Raw genomic sequence first — 24,358 nt, forward strand, 5'->3', positions numbered from 1 at the left:
ATTTATATTAAATTAATTTAAAATTAATAATCCCCTAAAAAGTAATAGAAATCATATTAAACAAACCATAATGTATTAACTTTTTTATTGATATTATAATTATCATTTATGAGTTAGTTTGATATTGTAATTCTTTACCAACTCGTTCTTGCATTTTCTCTCATTTTTTAAAATTTTGTTGATATTATAATTATCATTTTTTTTTATATAATAATGATCTTTTATGAATTTTTAATATAGAATAAGAATACGATCTTATCTTAATAATATTAAAATAACATATATATTTATAATATTACTCAATATTAGTAAATGCAATTTATATATCTATTGTATTGTATTACTTTTATAAATAAAGTAGCTTTCTTAAATGCATTTCGATTGGCTGGAACCAATTACTCCGTATATTGGTAACTTTAAATAAATAAAATAAAATAAACTTTTTAAAATAAAATAAACTTTAAAATAAATGAAATAGTGGGATAGTTATCGACTCATGTTCAAATTTAAACACATTTTTCCAAGATATTGTATTGTATTTATAATAAAACAATGTTTTATAAATCTATTTAATATGTATGTCATTAAAAAGGTTTCAAAGTAAATCTCAAATAAATTTTAAGTCTATTTAAGGCTTACATGTTAGTCTTTTTAAGACCTACATATATAACTAAATCAATAAGACGTAGGCTTGAAGACTAAGCCTTGTACATATAAGCTTGAGCCAATTTGCCTAAATAGGATTTAAGAATGTCTAGGCATAACCTTTTTACTAAATACGTCAGGCTAGGCTAGGCCCAAACTAAGCTAGGTTATAGGTCCTTACGAAGCAATCGTTATGCTGTGCAACCATGTGCACCATGCACGGTGCACACGGTTGCAAAACGACGCCGTTTCATTTATAAAAAATAAAGGAATAAGGTTCAAATTGGCCACTGAACGTAACCTGAAAATGCAATTAGGCCACTGAACGAAAAAAAGTGCAATTAGGCCACTGAACACTCCAAAAATGTGCAATTTCACCTGATAGCAGGTTACCCTCAATTTTAGCAGGTTATCTGCTTACGTGGCAGTTGAGTTGGCATTTTTAATAAATTTTAATTAATTTTTAATAAATTTTAATAATAATTTTTTATTAAATTTTTTTAAAAAAAATAAAAACAAATTTATTTTATTTTTTATTTAATTTTTTCCAATTTTTTATAAAATTTATTATTAAAATTAATTATTAACAATTATTTAAAAATTATTAAAAATGTCAACTAAGCTGCCACGTAAGCAGGTAACCTGCTAAAATTGATGGTAACCTGCTATCCGGTAAAATTGCATGCGTTTGGAGAGTTCAGTGGCCTAATTGCACATTTTTTGAGTGTTCAATGGTCTAATTGCACTTTTTTTTTTTTTTTCGTTCAGTGGCCTAATTGCATTTTCAGGTTACGTTCAGTGGCCAATTTGAACCTTATTCCAAAAATAAATAAATAAATAAAATTGTTCGGATTGTCATTAACCGCGTTAGGCGGTTTCCTTTCGTATTCAAACAGTAGGATATATCTAGAATTACATAACTATATATCCAGAATTACATAATTATATATTCATAATTTGACAACAGTAAATTCAGAAATAATACCTACACATTCATAATTTCATATCCATATATTCATAATTTCACAACTAGACATTCATAATTACATAACTCCATATTCAGAATTCTTAAAGTGCTTGTTCACAGAGAATTATATCCATAATTGCATAACTACACATCTATAATTTCAAAACTATATATCCATAACTTCATAAGTATATATCTATAACTTCATAATTATATATTCAGACTTACATAACTATATATTCATAATTACACGTCAGTTGTAATTTTTTAATAATAATAATAATAATAATAATAATAATAATAATAATAATAATAATAATAATAATAATAAAATTATTTGATTGGTGGAGTTAAATGGTGCCACTAATGGCACCGTTACTCCATCATAGTAAAACGGTGTCGTTTTACAACCGTGTGCAGCATGCATGGTGCACACGGTTACACAACATAATTTGCGCCTACGAAGGGGCATGACATATTTTCATCCATATTTCTAACCATTGATCATGTGAAGCCTAGTTCTATACACACATATTTTCCCTTCAACAAATTTAACATTCCATTTATTTCATTTTATGTGTCTCGTTCGATTAATGAGGCTTGACTGAAGTAATTTTGAATTTATTTTTTCATAACATTAAGTTTAATATTAGTATATAAAATTTATATATTTAGAAACTACATGAAAAGTACTATAAAACACAATTTTAATATAAAAATAATTAAAAACTAATAAAAAAAATAACCAAGGAAGAAATAATTGATTTGACCAATGAATAACAAAGACGATAGATAAAATGGGACAGAAAAAGTAACATTTATTACTCACTCCGTAGTTACTAAAATGTTCTTAAAACATGAATTTGAAATAAAATATACAGTTAAAGTGAAGTTCTATAGTGCTATACTGCTATATTCTCAAAATGAAAAGTGGTAATGTGATTTCAGAATTTCTGTAAACAGTTAAACTTGCACTCCTTTTTATTTTTAAAATAAACATTATGGCATTTTCTACATTTCATACTCTCATTTATAATGAACAAAATCGAAAATGTGTCACTTATTTAAAATATAAACATACTTTCTTAAATTTGATTTTTTAAAAAGAGAATACTTGTTACTGTATAGAAGTAATACAACATACCAATACATCCATTTTCACCCAAAGAATAGAGACAGGCTTTTAAAAAGAGAGTCAAGCTTTTTCGTTTGTTTTTCTTTTCTTTTCTTTCTTGATGCACGAGTGTTTTGATAGGGATTGAATTAAAAATCTCTTTTATATCTGTGGGAAATACAGACCATCTGTTTAATCTTTTAGCTCGGACTTTTAGGCAGCTTTATTCCATTGTTAATTAGCTTCCATCATTTACTTGGTGCTGGGCAATTGGGCATTCAAATGTTCAATTCCACAATGATTGAATCAATAATCTTCAGTCCCCACTCCACCTCTGGTAAAAAACATCATAGTTTCTGCCAAAAAAGGGGTCAGTAGAATGATAATCCAATGCCATAAACAAGGTTTCCTAGTAGTGCGGTTTTTCATTATCATACGCAGGCACTTAATGACCCATACTCACCCATTCTTATCACAATTTTTTTTTTTGGGAAGTTGCACCTTCTTGAAAAGTTGGATATGATGATGCTGCATCAATAAATCCATAGCTGAGCAAAGAGGAGCAGAGCAGAAGTGGATGCCATTAATTTATAGTATTTCCTTTGACTACACTATTGTAGAAATCGGCCTAGGCAATCACCTAGGCTCCGATTAGGCACTAGGCACCCCTAGACTGAAGAAATTGACACCCCTAGACCGAAGAAATTTCACCCTTGAACGGATCTTAGTCAACCAACTAGGTGACCTAAACACCCAAGACAGCCAACTCGGCTCCTGAGTCAACCAATTTGGCCGTGTTTTTTTTTTTTTTTGGGATGTGCAATGTGTTGTGTTTTTCTTATTATTATTACTCACCCGCCTATACACTAGGCAGTAGGCACCCCGGGCACCCCACTAGGTGGCTAGGCGCTAGCGCCTTCTACAACATTACCAAACCACTCAACAATATATTGGTATGATAACAGGTATTTGGGCAGACCCAAATGTCTTCAACATTTGCACCTTTAGTCTGCTGATGGCAAGCAAATGTGCCTATGAAGTTATAAAATTAGCCTAACATCACTACCTGCACATAAAGATTTTGAATTTTTTTGTTTTTCTTTGGCTAATTCCTGTCTATACCCAGAGACTGAGCAATATTGATGTCCATTTACCTTCATTCTGGGAGCAAACTCTAGCATTTTTGCACTTTGGTAAACAAGTATCAACCCCAGAATTGTGCAACAACTAGGCTATGAAGTTGCTGTCATTCTAGCATAGAGATGAATAGATGATGACCCAAATAACACCCTGATCTACTACATGCAGCTTGAGGATAAACAAACCAGGTTAGTGTGTCACCAGGTTACGACGATGCCCTAGCAACCCATATGGTACATATTTCTGAATTCTACTCCTCGACTCCCCCAAATCAACCGAGTATAAACCAGGTTGTGTATCACTTGGTTCCCCAAACCAGACTATTAGACATAACACCTAAGACTAGCACAGCTAACAACTATAAGGAGTTATGCAAACCAGAATTCAAAAGGGACTGAAAAAATCCGCTTTCTAATCTCAAAGGACAAGTAACCTCAAATTCAGAACAAACAGGATGACTAGGAGAAGCAAAAGGACCGTACGTACATCATGATAACCACAGAATTTGCAGACTTCACCAATTTGAACAGGAGTTACAACTGTCCAATCTCTTACAACATAAGAGTTTCAACACTTGCACTACATTATACATGACCCCAAAAAAAAAAAAAAAAAAAAAATCACATATGCAAAAGAGGTGTTTGCTCTGTCCAGGAATTCCTAAGTTATATATATATAAAAGGGATAAAATCTCATAATAAAAGTTCAAAATTATACCCAAGCTCCACAATCATTGATAGAGCCAGCTCCAGCCTCCAGTTGGCCTCTCACTTTTATTCTTCTCATAATCAGCATCATCTGTGGGCAATTCATAACGACAAACAGGGCATGTGTTCCGAATGCTTAGCCATGGCACAATGCAATCTCCATGGTAATGATGGGCACAAGGTAGCCTATTCACCTTCTCTCCAACCAAAATATCATCTTTACAAACCGCACAAGAGACGTTGTTTTTGCTCGCCTCCTCATTGGTGAAGACCACGCAAGGAAGACTTTCGACTACAGATTTGGAAGCAGGAGGACTACCCTTCAAAGCACCTTCGATCTCCAAAAGTTGGCCAAAGAGGGCATCATAGTCATAGTCTGTAGCATAAGCATGATCATCATTAACAGCTAAGTATGATATCCCATCACCAATACTTTCATTTTCGAATTCAAGATGTCTTTCAAGATCATTCATTGCCAACAGCACCTCCCATTCTAAACTCCTTTGCCCATCCTCTTCTCCTCCTCCATCACCAGAAATTGAGTTCTCCCCCTCAGAAGAAGAAATCTCTGAGGAAACTGAAATTTCTTCGATTCGATCAATCATTGAACTCAAATTATCCCTCTCCACGACCCTTTCATTCACTTCTTCCCACTCGAATTCTTCTTCTTCGTGCCGATTATCAAACCGAAGACAATTCAACAAAGCTGGCACATCCCCATTTCGATAACTAACCCCAGAATTCACCTCTGAATCCTCCGTGTCTGACTCCGAGGCCATCCCGACGATTCGAAGGCCATCAGTAGATGGAAAATTATGCGATTCGAAAGGAATAATTGCCGGATCGAAATCAGATCCAAACCCTAACCCTAACCCTAACCCTAACTCTAGCTCCTCCGAACTACTTACATCATTCGAGCCACCTGTATAAACCCTATCTATATCCCCATCGTCGCGAGAATCGAACAAATCGGTGACGAAATTCATTTGGTCTTCATCGTCGTCGTAAAAGAGGGAATTGGGAAGAGAATCGGAGTTGTCAGAATGCGAGGGTGAATTTGGGGCGAAGTTGAAATCATCAAAAGAAGCTGAAAGCGTGGGAGTGGGAGGTGAAAGAGAGTCATACTCGAAGGCGTAGAGATTGGTTTCCTCCTCGGCGAACGCCGCGGCTGCGGCGGCGGCGGCGGAACCGCCGGTGTTGGTGGTGATTTGGTGCTGCAGTTGATGTTGAAGAGTAGAATCTTCGGCTTCCGCTTCCGCATCCGCCATCAAAACGGAAAGCAGATTAAAGTGTAGAAGTGAATCTGGCTGGTTTTAGGTGAATTTATTTATTTTTATTTTTTGGAAGAGAATAATAAAAGGGGAGATTGATTATTTGGAAATTGTTGCGCTCAAAAATCAAAATCAAATGAACCTCATTTTTCGGCTCTCTTTCCGTCATCTTGCGGGGGTTCGGACTCGTAGGAAGGATACGTCCCTTTCTGTTTTACGGATCATTTTCTATTTTTTTCTTAGCATTGTTTAAGGTTTCTTCAAAAATTCAACTTCACAAAATTGCTAATTTAGTTCATAAAAGAGGTCATGCCAAACATAAGTCACAATTTTTTCGTCTCTGATAATTCGATCGAAATAATCGATCTTTATTTCGAGGGACTAAGACAACAAAAAAGAATTTAAAGAGCATGACAAAAAAATGAAATGTTTTTAATTTTTTTATTCAAGTGATTAGCAAGTTTATATCCAAATTGCATGATTTAATAGGATCATGCTTTCCTTTGGTATTATCTTAAATTGCATAGTTAAATAAAGAGTTAATTCCACAGGAAATCTCTTGTCTTTGGTGACAAGTCCAAATTTAATCTCAGACTATCGTTTTTGCCATTTTACATCTCAAAGTATCGTTTTTCGGACACATTTCTCATAATTTTTTCTATTTTTAGTAAAGGTATTTTTGTCTCTTCATATTTTTCTTTTGTTATTTTTCCGGTTTCAACCAGTTTAATTGGTTTAGAACTTTACTAAAATCTAGTTAAAAATATGATTACTAAAAATCAGAGGTTATCTAAAATTCTAAATCAATTAAACTGGTTGAAACCAAAAAAATAACAAAAGAAAAATATGAAGAGACAAAAATGCCTTTACTAAAAATATAAAAAAAATTATGAGAAGGACTAAAAGTGTCTAAAAATGATAATCTGGGATGTAAAATGACAAAAACAATAGTCTGAGACTAAATTTGAAATTATCACAAAAGACAAGGACCTCCAGTGAAATTAACTCTTAAATAAATTTTGAAATCTATTAAATATATTTTAAGTGATACAAGTTTATATTCAAAGTGAACAATTAATTTAAAAAACTGTGAACATTTAACAGTTGCATTGCATTATAGTTTTGATATAAATTACTCCGTCATTTCAGATTAATAATAATAATAATAATAATATTATTATTATGGACATTTTGATTTTATACTACTTATCCATTATATATATATATATATATATATATATATATATATATATATATATATAAGCTACTCCGCAGTACAATCAAAATTGTTTGAAGTTGTTAACCAACGGCTGCATATATTAATTATGACCGAAATATGAGTATAAATAGAGAGCATATTGTGATCAAACAAGATTCTGTTTCTTTCTCTAGTGTCTCAACACTGTTCAAAATTTTTGTCTAAACGAAACTGGGTTCAAAATTTTACCCTAAAGATGAGTTCATATGCTGATACAGAACAGCTAGGAGAGCAGGAATCATAATCAAAAGAGCAGCTGTGATGAAATACTTGGACTTAAGCTGCCTTGCATCTATGTCCCTTGTGGAATCAAGTTTGGATGTTGAAACAGCGTGTTCTTCTGTCTTTGGCTCATCCTCGAAAATTTCTTGAGATGTTTCACTTTCATCCTCATCCTGCTGCTCAGTATTCAAAAGGAAAATCAGGTTAGAGAATTTCAGAAATGAGAAATAAATAATCATTGTGAAGAAAGATAGTTTGGGATAAGCGTCTACGGTTCACGTGTTGCTGGCTTCGAATCTCTACGTCACCCGATAAGCGGCACACGTGAGGGGGCGTGTTGAGCATATAACCATTAATGTGCAATCCAACTATTAGCTTAGGCTTTTAGATGAGATGGAGCACATGCTTCAATTGTTTGTCGTATTGAGCATTTGATTTGATTTTTTTTTCTTTCTTTCTTAGAAAGTGAAGTCATCATATATGACTTAAGAAAGCAGATGAATTGGCACAATCACCTACCATGTTATCAGACAAAGGGACCTCCGTGGCTTCTTTTGTGCTCTCTTTTGGTGAATTTGCACTACACGACTTGTGCTCAGTGAGCATGGACTCTCCCGTATTTTCTGCATCATCTCCACCGAGAACTGCATCAGGAACCTTGTCCTTTTGCTCCAACTGCTTCATCAGAGTTTGCTCAAACTGCTTCATCAGCGCCTTTTTCTCTTTCATCAATGACGATATCTGAACATACCATACAAGTTACACAAATTTTAATTGAATATAAAGATGTAAATAATCAACTGTTCCATAGGAAACCCACCTTAATCAAATAGGTTATTCAGGAGAATGTCCTAAACTTATCTGTACACATAATTTGACCACAAATATCTTTATAGATTTGAAATTTGTATTTGCATTGGTTCGAGGGTATAGTTCTAGCATGTTGTACGTTATTGTGTTTTCGACATTTCATAAACCTAAATGTAGAACACCGGGCAAAAAGGCACTTAAAGCTCTATCAAATATGAAAAGGTAGGAGCTAGATTAGAAACCTGCTTATGAAGTCTTTCTCTTTCAAGTGCCAATTGCATAATCAAATCTGTTATCAGTTGAGTACGGAAGCTAATATCTCTGGCAGTTGCCTTCTTTGTTTCCTCAGCTTGATGCAAGGATGCCTCCATGCATTCCATTCTACTCCTCAGAAAATTCAATTCATCATTGAGACCAGCATTAGCTTCTGACAAGATGATACACTTTTCTTCAGCACTCTCAGTTAGAGTTTCAGCTTTAGAAACCTTCGACTTTAGACCCTCAATTAGATTTTCCATATCCTTTATAGTAAAATTTAACATCGTTTGCTTCTCCTGACTGGCTTCAGCAGATGCCACTGCATGTTGAAGATGAAGCTCAGATTCCTTCAACTGCCTCTCAAGCAGATAAATTCTCTCAGAAGTAACACTACTACTATTCCTAAAGAGACTGAGATCTTCGTTGAGCTCCATATTGACATCTCTTAATGATTTACACTCAGCTTCTGCAGTTTCGGCTCTTCTTTCAGCTATGGAACATTTTTCAATCAGATCATTTATTCTAGCTTCCATTTCATGAATCTTCATTTCCAAGTTTTTCTGAGCAGAGATTTTAGCAGTCTGTAAGAGAGAGTCAGAATCTTTCAATTGTTTATCAACTGAGTTCACTTTTGTCCTAAGTTCTTCACAGGTATTCTCTGCCTTCTGCAATAAGCTGTCTTTGGCTAAAACTAGTTCATTCAAATCTTTCAGTTTAGACTTCAAGTCTTCCTCTCTCTGTAAAGCACTGTTTAAATTAAAGTGTGTTCTTTGAAGTTTTCCCCTTAGCTCTTTTGAAACCCCAAGCAGGACTTCACTAGCATTTTCTGCTGTAAACAGCCTTCCACAAGCATCTTCGAGCTCTATTTCTAAGCAGAATAATTGTTGCTGAAAACTAATATTCAGCTCTTCTTCACGTTGTTTAGATTCAGAAAGTTTATTCTCAAGATCCAGCTCATTTGCCAGAGACTTTTCCAGCATTTGCAAAACCTGTCTTTGATGCTCTGCAATCTGCATTTTTATCTGTGTATTTGGAGTTAAAGGAGCAGCATTTTCAAGAATTTCCAAAACTTTTTCATCGTCTTCCCCTGCCATATTAAAAAAAATTTCACAAGTTTGATTGTATTGAAGAAAGTACTTGATAGAAAACTTTGTTCTTTGTTCTTCTATTTTATATATTTAATTATTATTAAGAAATAAAAACAAAAATAGGAAGGGGTGGGGTAGCTCTGATTGAATATGATACTCCACTTTCAATTTTATGAGTATATGTGTGTATAATATATATATATATATATATATATATATATATATATATATATAACAGATGTCTCCCATCAAATAAGAGATAAAATACAAGGAACTTACCGTTTACATTTTCCATGGTCAATAGAATCCTTTGAAAATTGGAAGATTGCTCCATCAATTCCGAAAGCTGTTCTTGTGACTGCTTTAGGAAACTCTCGGCATCATTCAACTTTTCTTCAATCACCCCATAAAGTTCTCCTGCATCCTCACATGAAGGTATGATCTGGCGGGAATACCCAATCTCCATTTGAAGAGAGGACAACAAAACACTTAGTTCCCTTACCTCAGAGTCCAAGAGTACAGATAAAAGCTCAAACTCCATCGCCTTCTGAACAGAATCATTTGAACTTTGCTCCTTCTCAGCAACAAAAGCCTCAAATTCATTTTCCCTTGTTTCCACATGCATTTTAAGTACACCTAAATTGGCAAGTTTCTCTGAGGAGCCTGCTAAATCTACTTCAATCTTAGCAATAACCTCCTCCTCAATACTTCCTAGTTCTTGCATGGTTTCTCCACTAGATACAATCACATCAAGAGAGTCAACATTCTTCGATTCTTCCTCCAGTTCACCAGAGCAGTGTTCATCCTTCCCAGAGTTGGCATCCATGATAGTTTTTGAGCTACAGACAGACGATCCTTAACAGTCCACAAATCCTGACAACTCCGTAAAGGTTATTCACCCAGGCTCAGGAGACTACATTTAAAAAGGTCCACACATCACGGGGCTATATTGCATGTCAGAAGTTCCAACAGCACACAAGTAGGATATGCATTTTCCAGAACATAGAACGAATCACAGAAAGGCTAAAAATGCATCCAGAAAGATCATGGATTGATAAATGTCAGGATCAAGCGTTTATCACTATACCAATAGCTATAGTTAATAGTGAAAGCGCAACTTTATTTCCTTATACTTGCGTAGCAGTCGGTGTCATGTTTCAATGGCAGGATGCTGGACTCGGCTCTCTGAGCCACCCCAATAGCTATAGTTAGTAGTAAAAGCGCAACTTTATTTCCTTATACTTGCGTAGTAGCAGTCAGTGCCATGTTTCGACGACAGAATGCTGGACTCGGCTCTCTGAGCCACCGCCCAACAATAACAATGGAGACAAATGGAACAAGGAAAGGGAAGTAAGCATGCAATCTAATTACTCCATATACAAATGAAGAGCATTAAGGAGTACACATTCTAACAATGAAACAATCGAATAGCTTTTGACAACCTTTTAATATCCTTATTTCTCAATTCTAGCAAATAGCTAATTGTTTTCAGATTCTGTTCAAATCCCTTCCTCCCTAAACACAGCTAAACCCATCAAAAGAGATAAGATCAATACAAATAACAGATGATTGATAAATGAAAATTCCACAACTATTCAAACACATCAAACATGACAAAATACAACCAAATCTTTAGGAACAAAAATTTCTTAAGAATTCAATAGTAATTACCGACACGATTCAAATTGCCCACATCAATAAATTGAAATATTCCTCCCTCTTTTTTTTCAACAATCAAGAATTTAAATGCTAAAAATAACAAAAACCAAAAAAATAAAAAAAAATTCTTGAATTATCGATAAAGTAAACCAAATTTAACGAGCGTTCACAAATTCAACACACCTGTTGGAAGAGTAGAAGAGCTGAGAGTGAGTCTGAACTGCTGAACTTCGTTTCGGTGGAAAAAAATAATTTCTTTTTGAAAAAGAAAAGAATTCGATCGATACTCGTACCGAAATGACGACATTCGAGACAGCGCAGTGCGTGTCACGTGCTGGTCATGTGACTGCCTTTGGTGGCCACGTGGCGTGTTTCGGTCTTCAGGCCAAAGTTGGGCCTCGTCGTTGAAAAGTGGGCCCATTTCATTATCAACCCATTTTATTTAAAGGAATCTGAAATCGGAGTTTTTCTCTCTCTTCGCGATCTGCAATTCTGCACCAAACGCACCTCGCCAAGGTATCTTCATTCGCTCGTAGTATTTTTATTTGAATTTTCCTTTTTTTTTTTTTTTAACGAAATGAATCAATTTTACGGATCTTTATGACACTGGCGATGCGTAATTGCTGCTTGTATTTTTTTATTTTTAGATTTTTTCTTCTTTAGAAATCAGGAATTTCTGTTTAATGATTCCTGGTTGTTATTTAGAGTTTAGGCAGTTTGGCTGATTATCCTGCAGAAAGATTGTAGCTTTAAGTATTTGCAAGCCACTGAAGAATCGTTTCAAAATCTTGTGCAACTCCCATTTGATAAATGTAGCTATTCTTGGGAGTTGGGACCAACCCATTTGTGAAGTTTGATAATCACAAGTTCTAAGTTCGAACTCTATTGGCCTTCTTGGTTTGAGCTGGTCAGTTGTGGGTGCCAATTAGGGATAACAAGCAAGCTTCACATAGAGTGTACCTTCAGACTTTTCCGTAAATCAAAAATCAAAATGTAGCTATTCTTAATCATGTTCTTGTATATTATATTTGTATGTATAAAAACTATGTTTCTTGTTGTTTTAGAATAACTGAATAAGGGGTGTAACTATATAGCATTCATAGTAAGGTTTTCATTTGTTGCTTTTCTGGCTGCATATTGCATTTTCTTCGATGGCATAGTAGTTGGAAGTTTAATATCCTCTAGTTTCTGCTCACTTCTTGTTTCAGGAAAGAAAAGAGAAGGGAAAACATTGAATTTTGCAAACTAAAATGGCTTCTGGAGATGATCGCGACCACTTGGCTGAATCACTCAATGACCTATTCACCAATGTCTCAAAGATGGTCAAGGGCGAGCTTCAGGTATGTGAAATATCTAATTATTAGCTTTTCCTTAGAATGAGTTTGCCCAATCGAGTGTGAAATTCTTGGATTTTAGTTCTCAAACTTCAAATAGAAAAGGATTGTTTAGTTCTCTGAAACATAAGCTCTTTCCACTTTTCATTTTGTCTTTGCTAAAATTGAATTTTTCGTTCTCAAACTCAGCAGCCTGGTCTCCATCCCTACCACACCATCTTAGCATTCCTTCATTACTCATAGTTAACAAGGAATTTATAGGTCATGTTTCATAGGTCATGGCAAATTAACTGCAGCATGATTTGCTTAAAACTCAGTTCTGATAAAAGCTTGCCTTGTTGTAGCTGGTGCTCTAGGCCTTCTTTTAACGGGAATTAACGCTTTTGATCAAATCACAGGAAACTAACAATCTACTCGAACTTTTGGAGAGAATGAATATACGAGTTGCTGAAGAGTATAAAGGCTTTGGTGATGTGGCTTCCGGGCTGAGAGTTTTTGTTGAGCAGCTCAAGTCCAAAAGCGGTAGCTTTGACGAGTATGTGCAGCAGATTGATTCAATAGAGGGGCAAGTAACTGAACTTGAAGCTGTAGTATCTATGCTTGATAAGTATGTTTCTTTGTTGGAATCAAAAGTTCAGTCTGTGTACCATACTCCACCTTCATGATGACTACACCTTTTAAATCCTCATATTGTTCATTAATTTTACTCTTTCTTAGGGTGTGTTTGGTTCATGGGATTAGACCCGAGGAATGGAAATGGAAGTCATACAGATTGTTTGGTTGATAATTTTTTTTTTTTTTAAACATAGGTATAGAATTTGATTTTATCCCTATAATTAAAAAACTCATTACCTAATTCATTCCATTAATTCAAACATACAAAATACTTTTACTAAAACTCAATCTAATTACTAAGTATTTGATTTCTATTCTAATTTCGATTTTCATGTTGGAACCAAACACACCCTCAATTCATCTCTTATACTGCTAATAATTTTAGTACTCTTTCATCATATATATGCCAATTTTGCTATATGCAGCACTGCAGCAGTGATGGACATCAATCTATCTCCACATATCTAATTGTATATACATGATACCCATCATACATAAAGGTGTGTTTGAAAACCGGAAAAAATAATTTTTGAAAAGGATAAAAAGTTAAAGTCAACAGGAAATGATTTTCGATCATGTAGAAAATAGTTTTATTTTCTTGGAGAATAACTTCTCTTTTTTTGGGTAAGTCATTTTTTAGATCCACACGACTTCTTCTTCCTTGCTTTTTCCACAACTTCTTCGGCTTTCTTCTACAAATGCATCAACTTTCTTCCACCATCCTCAACTTTCTACTTTCTTCCGACAAAAAACCAGACTGGTTTTTGTAGTTTTTAACAAAGTAGACTGGTTTCTACAATTTTTGTTGCAAACCAATAGAAACTAGACTAGTTTCCCTCAAAAATCAGTATTCTACAATTTTGTTTATTTTCTTGAAAATGATTCTTTATCCAGAAAATATTTTCTAAAACTCATTATCTTGATTTTCAAACACAACCTAAAAGTGAATAAAAACAAGTTTCAAAATGTGAGAGGCTCCTCAAATATAACTACAGATGGCCATTATGTTTGCCTTTATCACATATATAAGCAAACCAAACTTCTGACGTTCACCAAAGCTGGCATAGGTCTTGAGGCAAAACTTGCTGCTTGGCCTGAGCTTAGCATAGCATTAGCATGCGAAACTGGTTTTCTCAAAAACTCATCCCGGGATAAGAATGCGCCTATTTTCCAAAAACCCAATGTAGTAAAAAGCATTCATTCTAGCAAGAAATGGGATCAAAGGGTCTAAATATCACTAGTTTCTCAGACAAAACTGAATCTTGGGAGAACCCCAGAAAACTGCAATAATTAGATATATAAATGTAGTATAGCTTTCTGCATTTTCTGTCCAATCCTCAGAAAGCACAAGTTTATGTCCTATCTCGTTTCCATATCATGTTTCCTCACCTCAATGAAATTAAATACATCAAAAAAAAATTGACACTGGACGATAAATTTTCTCAAAAGAGATAGTCCCAAGTTTCTTGCGACCGGAACCAAGAGACTAATGTCTCTCGTATGAGGAAGTACACAAAGGATGTAATCAATAATTTCAAACTTTATCGTAACATCTTCAACCCGCATTGCACATTTGCACTGGATGCACCTCGAGAATTAGGGCCACGCCATACCCCTTGGGAAACTTCACCAATCCAGAACCGGGTGAAGAAGCAATCTGTGAGCAGTTGGGCAATATAGAATAAGGCATGCTTTATATTATATTATCAGAAATCAGAAAACCACAAAACGGGCAGTCTCAAATTCTCAATCATAGACTAAGAGCAAACTATGGTGAGAAGAGCCCAAATCCAAAAAAAAAAAAAAACTTTTTTCCCACAATGTTGAAGCTTTGAGAACAAACAGATTGAGAGGTACATATCTCATTAACGTTTTAAAGAATTATTGTTTAGAATTACTCTATCTAAACAAAACAAAACAAGAAAAAGCAAGAAAAGTAGAGTGGCTGATGAAACGCAAAAAGACGGACCTTTTCCTCTATCTAGAGACATTTGCTCCTGATGGCTTGAAGCAATCAATATTGCATAACACAGCCGATTTCATCATATCACCAAAGCTGCCACCATTAAATTCCGACAGTTATTATAATAATTGTAGAAAACATCATGCCATCATGGACTAATATTAACACGAGGCAAATAAATGAAACACTCTTAACCAGATAAGTTTAATCCGACCGGTCAAAGCTCTTCCTTGCTTTGTCATGTGATTCTGTATTGCTATTCGCCTTTTCACCTTGATCCAAACTCTTACGCGATCTTTCTCTCTTCTCAGTGCTAGCTCTTGGCTTATCTCTCAAGTCCGCACTTCTTCTAGGCTTCTCCCTCTTTTCTGTACTTATCCTAGGCTTCTCTTTCTGATCAGTGCTCGATCTGGGTCTACAGTCTGTGCTGTTTCGACGATCATCTTCATGGTCTGTACATGGTGAATCATTTTTTACAAGTGATAACTTCTCGATAGCTGACACAAACTTCTTCAGATGTTTAATGTACTCCGGGAAGAGCTCCAAGTCACAATGGTTACCACCCGTAACCCATAGTGGTTCATATTTCTGCTTACAAAGCTCCCAAAGCTGCTTGCCATGAGAGCAGTCCACAACTTCATCTGCAGTCCCCTGAAAGTGGCAAAAAAATGCATGCTACTAACCAACTTTTGTCATTATGAAAACCGGCAGAAAAAGAAAAGGTCGATTATAGTACTACACTTATCTTCCAAGAATGATCATATATTCATATTAATAATGCTAGAATGAAATTGAGACATAAATATACAGTAGGAGAAACGGAATAAGCAGACTTCTTTTCAAATTCAGGGAGATAAGTGGAGAAACCCCCACCACAATGCCAGTACAAAACATCAGAAATTAAAAATGAAAAAAAGTTTCAACAATTCAAGGTCCATATGCAATCAGTAACTAAAGGAACATCTTTGAGATATGGAAGAATTCAAGTAGCAAACTCACATGTATAACAAGAACGGGGCATTCAACCAAAGGTATCTTATCAATATTCTGCATTGGAAAGAAAAAGAAAATTATGAATTGAACTGCATATCATCATTTCTCAGTTGCATAATTACATTAAGAAAAGATCAATGAACCTTATATATGTCAAACCAGTATGTCTTCTTCACAGGATACATCACCCGTAGTCCAGACAATATTGGACTGTGCAAAACCACAGCCCTTAATCTTGACAAACGTGATGCAAGATCTATAGTGGGTCCACTGCCAACAGACTGACCATATAAAATAACATCTTCTTCTTTCACACCATACGTCTCACTAAGACATCTGTATGCTGCTTCAATGTCAGCATACGTGTTCTGCTCGCTTGCCTATAATCAAATAAACGAATAAAGTTTAGTAGCTTAATTTCAAGCATCACCAATACATATCAATCTATTTTATTCCCACATACCTTGCCGGTGGACAGGCCATACCCAGAATAGTCATACCTACAAGGAAACAAAAAGAAACAAGAACTCAAATTTAAAGCTTCATCTTAAAGGGCTAAAGCAGAATGGAAACTCAGAATAAGACCAAAAAAGCAATCATGCCAAGCAAATCCCCCAACCATTTCTGTCACTAACTAATTATGGCAGACACAATCCAATAGATTTGCAGTTGAAACAAGTCAACTACAACTCTTTTGCCACTTTGCAAAAGTTCAAAAAGTGTTCAGCATAATACTTAACCTCTCATGATTAACAATCAAGTATTTGAATCTAAATTCTTCTAAAGACTAAAACCAACCCACTAAGATCAGAGTACTAGAGCAGCAGCAGTTCATCTCTCAATCTGTATCAAATAATCTCAATTATCCTAATCAGAACTAAAAATCACAAAGAACTCAACTTTCATTTCAATCCAAAATCCTAAAGCACTGAGAAACCAAATGCATTTATCTATCATAGGGTTAATCTGGGGGAGGAAGGTTGGGTGTACCCCATCAGATTGACCCGAAGGTGAAGACTAAGTTCACACAGCAACTCGTACATCTGTCCCACATCGGCCGCGTTGCCGTGGGAGTAGAGCAGCGTCAGCGAGGCCGCAGGGTTCCTCACGTACATCGCCACAATCTCCGTCCCCCTCTTCGTCCCCAGCTTCAACACGTCCACGTTCTCCCTCTCCGGCACCTCCGTCATCTTCAACTTCCCGGTGGACTCCTCCACCGCCACCCCATACGACGGCGGATCCGGCGGAAAAAACGCAAACTTCGCCGCCATGGATGACGTCATCGCCCCCATCCTCACCACCACCCCTAATCTCTCTATCTATAAATGCACACCAATGTGCATATATATATATATATGTACAGATATGGATATATATACATACATACATATATAATATATATACAGCTGGATAAAGATATACGATCCTAATGGAGAGAATCTTAGTGCGATTTTAAAGCAATTTAGGGCTTAAAATTGCAATTTTGAGCATTCTCGCGATTGATTTCTGGATTTTTTCCCTTTTTTACTTTTATCTATCATCATATTCAATATTCATACGTCACTCCACACACATCAATGCGTGTATTGTGTGTGTGGGGGGTTCGAACGGAGAAGAAAGGTGCTGTGGAGGAATTTCCGGCGTTAAAAAGGAAAGGGAGCACGTGCGGTTTTATTTAAGGTATCGGAGGAGCAGAGACAACGTTAGAAACAAAGTGGGTGTACGGAGTAACGGAGCAACGGGGGTCTCGCTGTTGGACACGTGGGGCGTTAGGGTTTAGGCCATTGGTGTGAGAGAAAGAGAGGGTGTACGGGGTGGACTGTGCTGCAGTGGATATGATATCGCGGGGCCCTCCCGTTTCGGAGGGCTCGAAAAATAACCTGTTATCTTTGTTTTCTTCGGACAATACAAAATATAAATGGAACAAATTGGAATGAAATATGGAAATATGCATTTATTTTTGTGATTAGTGTTAGAAATATATTATATAAAAGGGAAAATAACATTTTTTTCTCCTATAACGTTTTTTCCCTTGAATTATTTATGTTTTCACCACCTCTACTAGTATATTTATTTATCATGATGATTGCTTGTTTCTATTTATCATAATATATATTTATTGATCTATATACCTTCTTACTTTTACCCAACCAAATTTCAATCGTTATGCGGTAGAACTAGAGCCGTCAAAAAATAGATTTTATCTGTCGGTCGACCCGTTCCGTACCGCCGTAGGTAGGGAACGAGTTCTTCAAATTTTGATCTACCAGGAGGCGGGCTTTTTAGCCCGTCCCGCCTATGTCAGGGGTCCAGGCGAGGCGGGTCAGGCGGGTCACGGGTTTAGCCCGCGACCTGCTAATACATATATATTTTGTATATATATTTAGTATTTAATACATATTATTTTTTGTGTTATTTTGGTTTGTGTAATTGTGTTAGTGTGTTATGACTTATAGTGTTAGAAAATACTATTTTATGTGGCTCAAATGCATGGAGAATAAGTCTTCCACGTTGCATGCACGTCCTTGTTGGTCTCGATTCTTCACGCCATGCCGCAACACGTTTCCATGTTTCATGCGATTATTTCTAGCGGAATAATGCGGAAGCGAAGAATCGAAAATTGAGAATTATAGAAGTTAAATAATAGGGAAATATATAAAAATGACAAAAGAATTAATAAGAATGAAAATATAAATATATATATATATATATTACTATCAAGAATATAATATATATATATAAGTATGCTACGTGAGAAAGAAAGAATGAATATAATATATATTGAATTGATGTGTATTAAACAAAGCAAAACACAAAGCTATTTATACATTACAAACAAGAGAAATAATCGCATGAAACATGGAAACGTGTTGCGGCATGGCGTGAAGAATCGAGACCAACAAGGACGTGCATGCAACGTGGAAGACTTATTCTCCATGCATTTGAGCCACATAAAATAGTATTTTCTAACAATCTCCACCTTGGATCAAATTCATCTGTGGAAATTAACAACTGGAATAATCAACTAAACTCAAGCACTGCTTGAACTTAGCAATAGGAAAAGCTTCAGAATATCAGGATGGATCACCATCAACTTCCTGTGTGACTGAAAGTGCATAAGCAACTATGTTGGTTTCATCATCACTAGCATACCTAGCAGGTTTTTTAATTGTCCTCCTAGGACGATCCATAGCAATGGAATACTCTCGTTGTGGCTCGACGAGAGGTGTTGTGCTAGTAGATGCATCATCTTTAGTATTACCGTCAGCAGTAGTAACACTATCAATAGGCCTGAATTCAAACTCCACCTTCTCACCAGTACTCTGTGTCTCACCTGTACTGGGAACTTTTCCAGAAGAAAGTAGTGCATTTTCATCAAAAGTGATATCTCGACTCAGAATGATTTTCCGAGAATCAGGAGACCATAGACGATACCCTTTTGACTCAGAAGCATAACCAAGGAAAATGCATTTGACAGCTCTCGGGTTTAATTTACCCGTACTGGAATGAGCATAAGCAGGACATCCAAAAACTCTTAAGATAGAGTAGTCAACAGGATTACCTGACCAAACTTCCTCTGGAATTTTGAAATCAAGGGATGAATGTGGAGATCTATTTACCAAATAGCAAGCAGTAGAAACGGCCTCGGCCCAAAAATCACGCCGTTTCCATAACCCAGCATTAGAGAGCATACAACGAGCTCTTTCCAATAGAGTCCTGTTCAAACGTTCGGCAACACCATTCTGCTGGGGTTTACCAGGCAAGGTCTTGTGCCTGGCAATTCCATTTGCCGCACAAAAGTCATTGAAATCTGACTCACAGAACTCCAAGCCATTGTCTGTCCTGAGCTTCTTGACTTTTTTACCTGTCTGAGTCTCAACAAGTATTTTCCACGTCTTGAAAATAGAAAACGCTTGATTTTTATGTTTCAGGAAATAGACCCAGACTTTACGAGAATAGTCATCAATAATAGACATAAAATATCTACAGCCTCCCATAGACTGGAATTTAGTTGGTCCCCATAAATCAGAATGTATGTATTCCAATACATCTTTGGTACGGTGTGTAGCAGTAGAGAAACTAACCCTCTTTTGTTTCCCAAAAATACAATGCTCACAAAATTGTAATTTACCCGTACCTGAACCACCAAGGAGACCTTTCTTGCTCAGGAGATGCATGCCTTTCTCACTCATATGCCCCAGATGCATATGCCATAATTGAGTGAGATTCGCATCAGACATCGATGAGGATACCGCTACTGAACCTGTCACAGTACTGCCATGCAAGACATACAAGCTTCCAGAACGAGAAGCTTTCATGAGAACAGAAGAGCCTTTGATGACCTTTAGAACTCCACCTTCAGCTATGTACTTGCACCCCAGAGATTCCAAGGTGCCCAATGATATCAGATTGCGTTTCAAATCAGGAATATACCGAACATTGGTAAGAGTCCTGACAACGTTATCATGAGTTTTAATCTGAACACTTCCAATTCCACTAACCTTGCATTGGGTATCATTACCCAGCAAGACAACTCCATCATCAACCGGTTCCAGAGAGATGAACCAATTTTTGTGGGGACACATGTGGAATGTACAACCAGAGTCCAAAATCCACTCAGTTTCACTCCGTTTCTCACCGGAGCTAACAGATAACAACACATCACCATCTGAATCACTTTCAACAACACTAGCTTCAGCGGACTTCTTTTCTCTCTCTTGCTTGTTTTTCAACTTGAAGCATTCAGTCACATCATGACCATGCTTCTTGCAGTACTTGCAGGATTTGTTGGACTTACGTCCTTTGGACTTGGATCTAGAATTTTTATTGCTACTCCCTGATTCAAGTGAACGACCCCTTACGGTCAAGCCTTCACCTTTGTCCTCAGACTTAATTTCAAAGTCAAACTTTTCTTTGGACAATAGGTTCGACTTAACATTGTCGAAAGTAAGGGTATCACTACTATTACCATACAGCATAATTTCTTTGAAATGCGTGTATGATCTAGGGAGAGAGACAAGCAATAAAACAGCGCGATCCTCATCTTCAATTATAACATCAATATTTTCCAAGTCCAATAAAATAGAATTGAATTCATCCAAGTGAGATTTAATAGAAGTACCTTCCGTCATACGGATTGTGTACAGACGCTCCTTCAGGCGTAGCGTGTTCGCCAGAGTTTTGGCCATGTAAAGCGTATCCAGCTTGGACCATAAATCTGACGCAGTCGTCTCACTTAACACCTCACGTAGAACCTCTTTAGACAGGCACAAAAGAATGGTTGAACGTGCCTTGTCATCCAGATCTTCTCAATCTACATCTGTCATTGTAGCCGGTTTCTTCTTCTTCCCAGCTAGCGCTTTCTTCAAACCGTTCTGGGTTAGAACGGCTTCCATCTGAACCTTCCAGATAGAAAAGCTAATTTTCCCGTCGAACTTCTCGATATCGAACTTAGTAACAGTCGACATCTTTGAAAATAATTCTCAAATAAACCGCTCTGATACCACTTGTTAGGAATATAGCGGAATAATGCGGAAGCGAAGAATCGAAAATTGAGAATTATAGAAGTTAAATAATAGGGAAATATATAAAAATGACAAAAGAATTAATAAGAATGAAAATATAAATATATATATATATTACTATCAAGAATATAATATATATATATAAGTATGCTACGTGAGAAAGAAAGAATGAATATAATATATATTGAATTGATGTGTATTAAACAAAGCAAAACACAAAGCTATTTATACATTACAAACAAGAGAAATAATCGCATGAAACATGGAAACGTGTTGCGGCATGGCGTGAAGAATCGAGACCAACAAGGACGTGCATGCAACGTGGAAGACTTATTCTCCATGCATTTGAGCCACATAAAATAGTATTTTCTAACAATCTCCACCTTGGATCAAATTCATCTGTGGAAATTAACAACTGGAATAATCGACTAAACTCAAGCACTGCTTGAACTTAGCAATAGGAAAAGCTTCAGAATATCAGGATGGATCACCATCAACTTCCTGTGTGACTGAAAGTGCATAAGCAACTATGTTGGTTTCATCATCACTAGCATACCTAGCAGGTTTTTTAATTGTCCTCCTAGGACGATCCATAGCAATGGAATACTCTCGTTGTGGCTCGACGAGAGGTGTTGTGCTAGTAGATGCATCATCTTTAGTATTACCGTCAGCAGTAGTAACACTATCAATAGGCCTGAATTCAAACTCCACCTTCTCACCAGTACTCTGTGTCTCACCTGTACTGGGAACTTTTCCAGAAGAAAGTAGTGCATTTTCATCAAAAGTGATATCTCGACTCTTGCTATTTGGTAAATAGATCTCCACATTCATCCCTTGATTTCAAAATTCCAGAGGAAGTTTGGTCAGGTAATCCTGTTGACTACTCTATCTTAAGAGTTTTTGGATGTCCTGCTTATGCTCATTCCAGTACGGGTAAATTAAACCCGAGAGCTGTCAAATGCATTTTCCTTGGTTATGCTTCTGAGTCAAAAGGGTATCGTCTATGGTCTCCTGATTCTCGGAAAATCATTCTGAGTCGAGATATCACTTTTGATGAAAATGCACTACTTTCTTCTGGAAAAGTTCCCAGTACAGGTGAGACACAGAGTACTGGTGAGAAGGTGGAGTTTGAATTCAGGCCTATTGATAGTGTTACTACTGCTGACGGTAATACTAAAGATGATGCATCTACTAGCACAACACCTCTCGTCGAGCCACAACGAGAGTATTCCATTGCTATGGATCGTCCTAGGAGGACAATTAAAAAACCTGCTAGGTATGCTAGTGATGATGAAACCAACATAGTTGCTTATGCACTTTCAGTCACACAGGAAGTTGATGGTGATCCATCCTGATATTCTGAAGCTTTTCCTATTGCTAAGTTCAAGCAGTGCTTGAGTTTAGTTGATTATTCCAGTTGTTAATTTCCACAGATGAATTTGATCCAAGGTGGAGATTGTTAGAAAATACTATTTTATGTGGCTCAAATGCATGGAGAATAAGTCTTCCACGTTGCATGCACGTCCTTGTTGGTCTCGATTCTTCACGCCATGCCGCAACACGTTTCCATGTTTCATGCGATTATTTCTCTTGTTTGTAATGTATAAATAGCTTTGTGTTTTGCTTTGTTTAATACACATCAATTCAATATATATTATATTCATTCTTTCTTTCTCACGTAGCATACTTATATATATATATTATATTCTTGATAGTAATATATATATATATATATTTATATTTTCATTCTTATTAATTCTTTTGTCATTTTTATATATTTCCCTATTATTTAACTTCTATAATTCTCAATTTTCGATTCTTCGCTTCCGCATTATTCCGCTATATTCCTAACATATAGAATTATAGATTTAATAGGAATACAATACTAGGTAGTGTACTGTACGTCTGTACAGTGATTTTTTTTTTTTTAAGGATATTGTACAGTGATTTTTTTTTTTTTAAAGAAAAAAGTAACATAGTGAAAAAAATTTTTGGCGGGTGATAGTACTAATTCCACGTGTTAAGCGGTCAAGTTCTTAAATAAGATCGAATAATAACAAATAAAAGTCTATTGATCAAGAAGGACCTAATACAATCTAAGTGATTATCCCGAGGGCCGACTGACTGCGGTCGGGCAGCTCTGTAGATAATCTATCGATCGTTCAAAAGTCCTTCACACTGTAGCCGCCGTGGGTACTTATAGCCGCTAGGCCGGAGACACAGCTCCGGCCGGCCGGCATGTAACCCACGTAGCATCCACGCGTCATCACTCCACGAGCCTTCTCTGTCAACGTGTAGTATTGCCACGTGCCTCTTCTCGAGATCCTTGATAAGGGTAACCAATCGGGTGACAAAAGCGATCGGTCAGGAAGTCTACCGGTCGGGTCCTACCGTCTTCTTTAAAAATATCCGACCTGTAAAACCTGCACAAAGAACAAGAGAAACCGAGCTACGTCGGTCGAGATATATCCTACTAGCGGGCTAGCCCGCTCCGCCAGCGGGCTTTGGCATGGCGGGGCGGGCCGACCACATTCCGAGCCCACTAAGAGGCGGGCTTCGTAGCGGTACGGGCTTTGGTGTGTTTTGGCTCGTCCCGCCCCGCGAGACCGTTTTGACGACTCTAGGTAGAAGTGTAGAACCGTGTCCACCTTGTAAACACGGTTCTATATTCATAATTATTGAATTATATGTTCATAATTATTAAAATATATATTCATAATTTTTGAATTTCATATTCATAATTATTGAACTCTATATTCATAATTACAGAACTCTATATTCATAATTAC

General features: G+C 36.3%; 4 protein-coding genes and 1 long non-coding RNA gene across 8 annotated transcripts; 1 reads left to right on the forward strand and 4 right to left on the reverse strand.

Moving 5' to 3' along the window:
- Positions 1–2,715: 2,715 nt before the first annotated feature.
- Positions 2,716–3,465, reverse strand: LOC109171747. The gene is made up of 2 exons (XR_002052650.1): positions 3,190–3,465; positions 2,716–3,082 (listed from the first exon to the last, which is right to left on the reverse strand). It is a non-coding gene; the product is annotated as an uncharacterized LOC109171747 (long non-coding RNA).
- A 1,131-nt stretch (positions 3,466–4,596) lies between these two features.
- LOC109171739 (E3 ubiquitin-protein ligase Praja-2-like) lies at positions 4,597–5,841 on the reverse strand. Its single transcript, XM_019320794.1, has one exon. The coding sequence runs from the start codon at positions 5,839–5,841 to the stop codon at positions 4,597–4,599; it is 1,245 nt and encodes a 414-aa protein (XP_019176339.1).
- Positions 5,842–7,140: 1,299 nt separating this feature from the next.
- LOC109171766 (WPP domain-interacting tail-anchored protein 1) lies at positions 7,141–11,417 on the reverse strand. 2 transcript variants are annotated; one of them, XM_019320831.1, is made up of 5 exons: positions 11,323–11,417; positions 9,760–10,393; positions 8,377–9,479; positions 7,844–8,065; positions 7,141–7,497 (listed from the first exon to the last, which is right to left on the reverse strand). In XM_019320831.1, the coding sequence occupies exons 2-5, from the start codon at positions 10,304–10,306 to the stop codon at positions 7,288–7,290; spliced, it is 2,082 nt and encodes a 693-aa protein (XP_019176376.1). In that variant the 5' UTR covers positions 10,307–10,393; positions 11,323–11,417; the 3' UTR covers positions 7,141–7,287. The 2 variants fall into 2 exon arrangements, with proteins under 2 accessions (XP_019176376.1, XP_019176374.1); XM_019320829.1 differs by having other exon boundaries at positions 7,141–7,500.
- A 153-nt stretch (positions 11,418–11,570) lies between these two features.
- On the forward strand, positions 11,571–13,257 carry LOC109171768 (biogenesis of lysosome-related organelles complex 1 subunit 2). Of its 2 annotated transcripts, none has more exons than XM_019320834.1 (3): positions 11,571–11,655; positions 12,348–12,479; positions 12,872–13,257. In XM_019320834.1, exons 2-3 carry the CDS (start codon positions 12,390–12,392, stop codon positions 13,136–13,138), a joined length of 357 nt encoding a protein of 118 aa, XP_019176379.1. In that variant the 5' UTR covers positions 11,571–11,655; positions 12,348–12,389; the 3' UTR covers positions 13,139–13,257. The 2 variants fall into 2 exon arrangements, with proteins under 2 accessions (XP_019176379.1, XP_019176380.1); XM_019320835.1 differs by having other exon boundaries at positions 11,599–11,639; positions 12,346–12,479.
- A 1,072-nt stretch (positions 13,258–14,329) lies between these two features.
- Positions 14,330–17,797, reverse strand: LOC109171767 (protein ABHD17C-like). 2 transcript variants are annotated; one of them, XM_019320832.1, is made up of 7 exons: positions 17,035–17,797; positions 16,508–16,544; positions 16,188–16,424; positions 16,051–16,098; positions 15,266–15,702; positions 15,059–15,144; positions 14,330–14,747 (listed from the first exon to the last, which is right to left on the reverse strand). In XM_019320832.1, exons 1-6 carry the CDS (start codon positions 17,334–17,336, stop codon positions 15,066–15,068), a joined length of 1,140 nt encoding a protein of 379 aa, XP_019176377.1. In that variant the 5' UTR covers positions 17,337–17,797; the 3' UTR covers positions 14,330–14,747; positions 15,059–15,065. The 2 variants fall into 2 exon arrangements, with proteins under 2 accessions (XP_019176377.1, XP_019176378.1); XM_019320833.1 differs by lacking the exon at positions 14,330–14,747 and having other exon boundaries at positions 15,058–15,144; positions 15,247–15,702; positions 17,035–17,796.
- Between the last annotated feature and the right edge of the window lie 6,561 nt (positions 17,798–24,358).

The sequence above is a fragment of the Ipomoea nil genome, unplaced genomic scaffold (genome assembly GCF_001879475.1).
Source record: "Ipomoea nil cultivar Tokyo-kokei standard unplaced genomic scaffold, Asagao_1.1 scaffold0380, whole genome shotgun sequence".
Lineage (NCBI taxonomy): Eukaryota > Viridiplantae > Streptophyta > Magnoliopsida > Solanales > Convolvulaceae > Ipomoea > Ipomoea nil.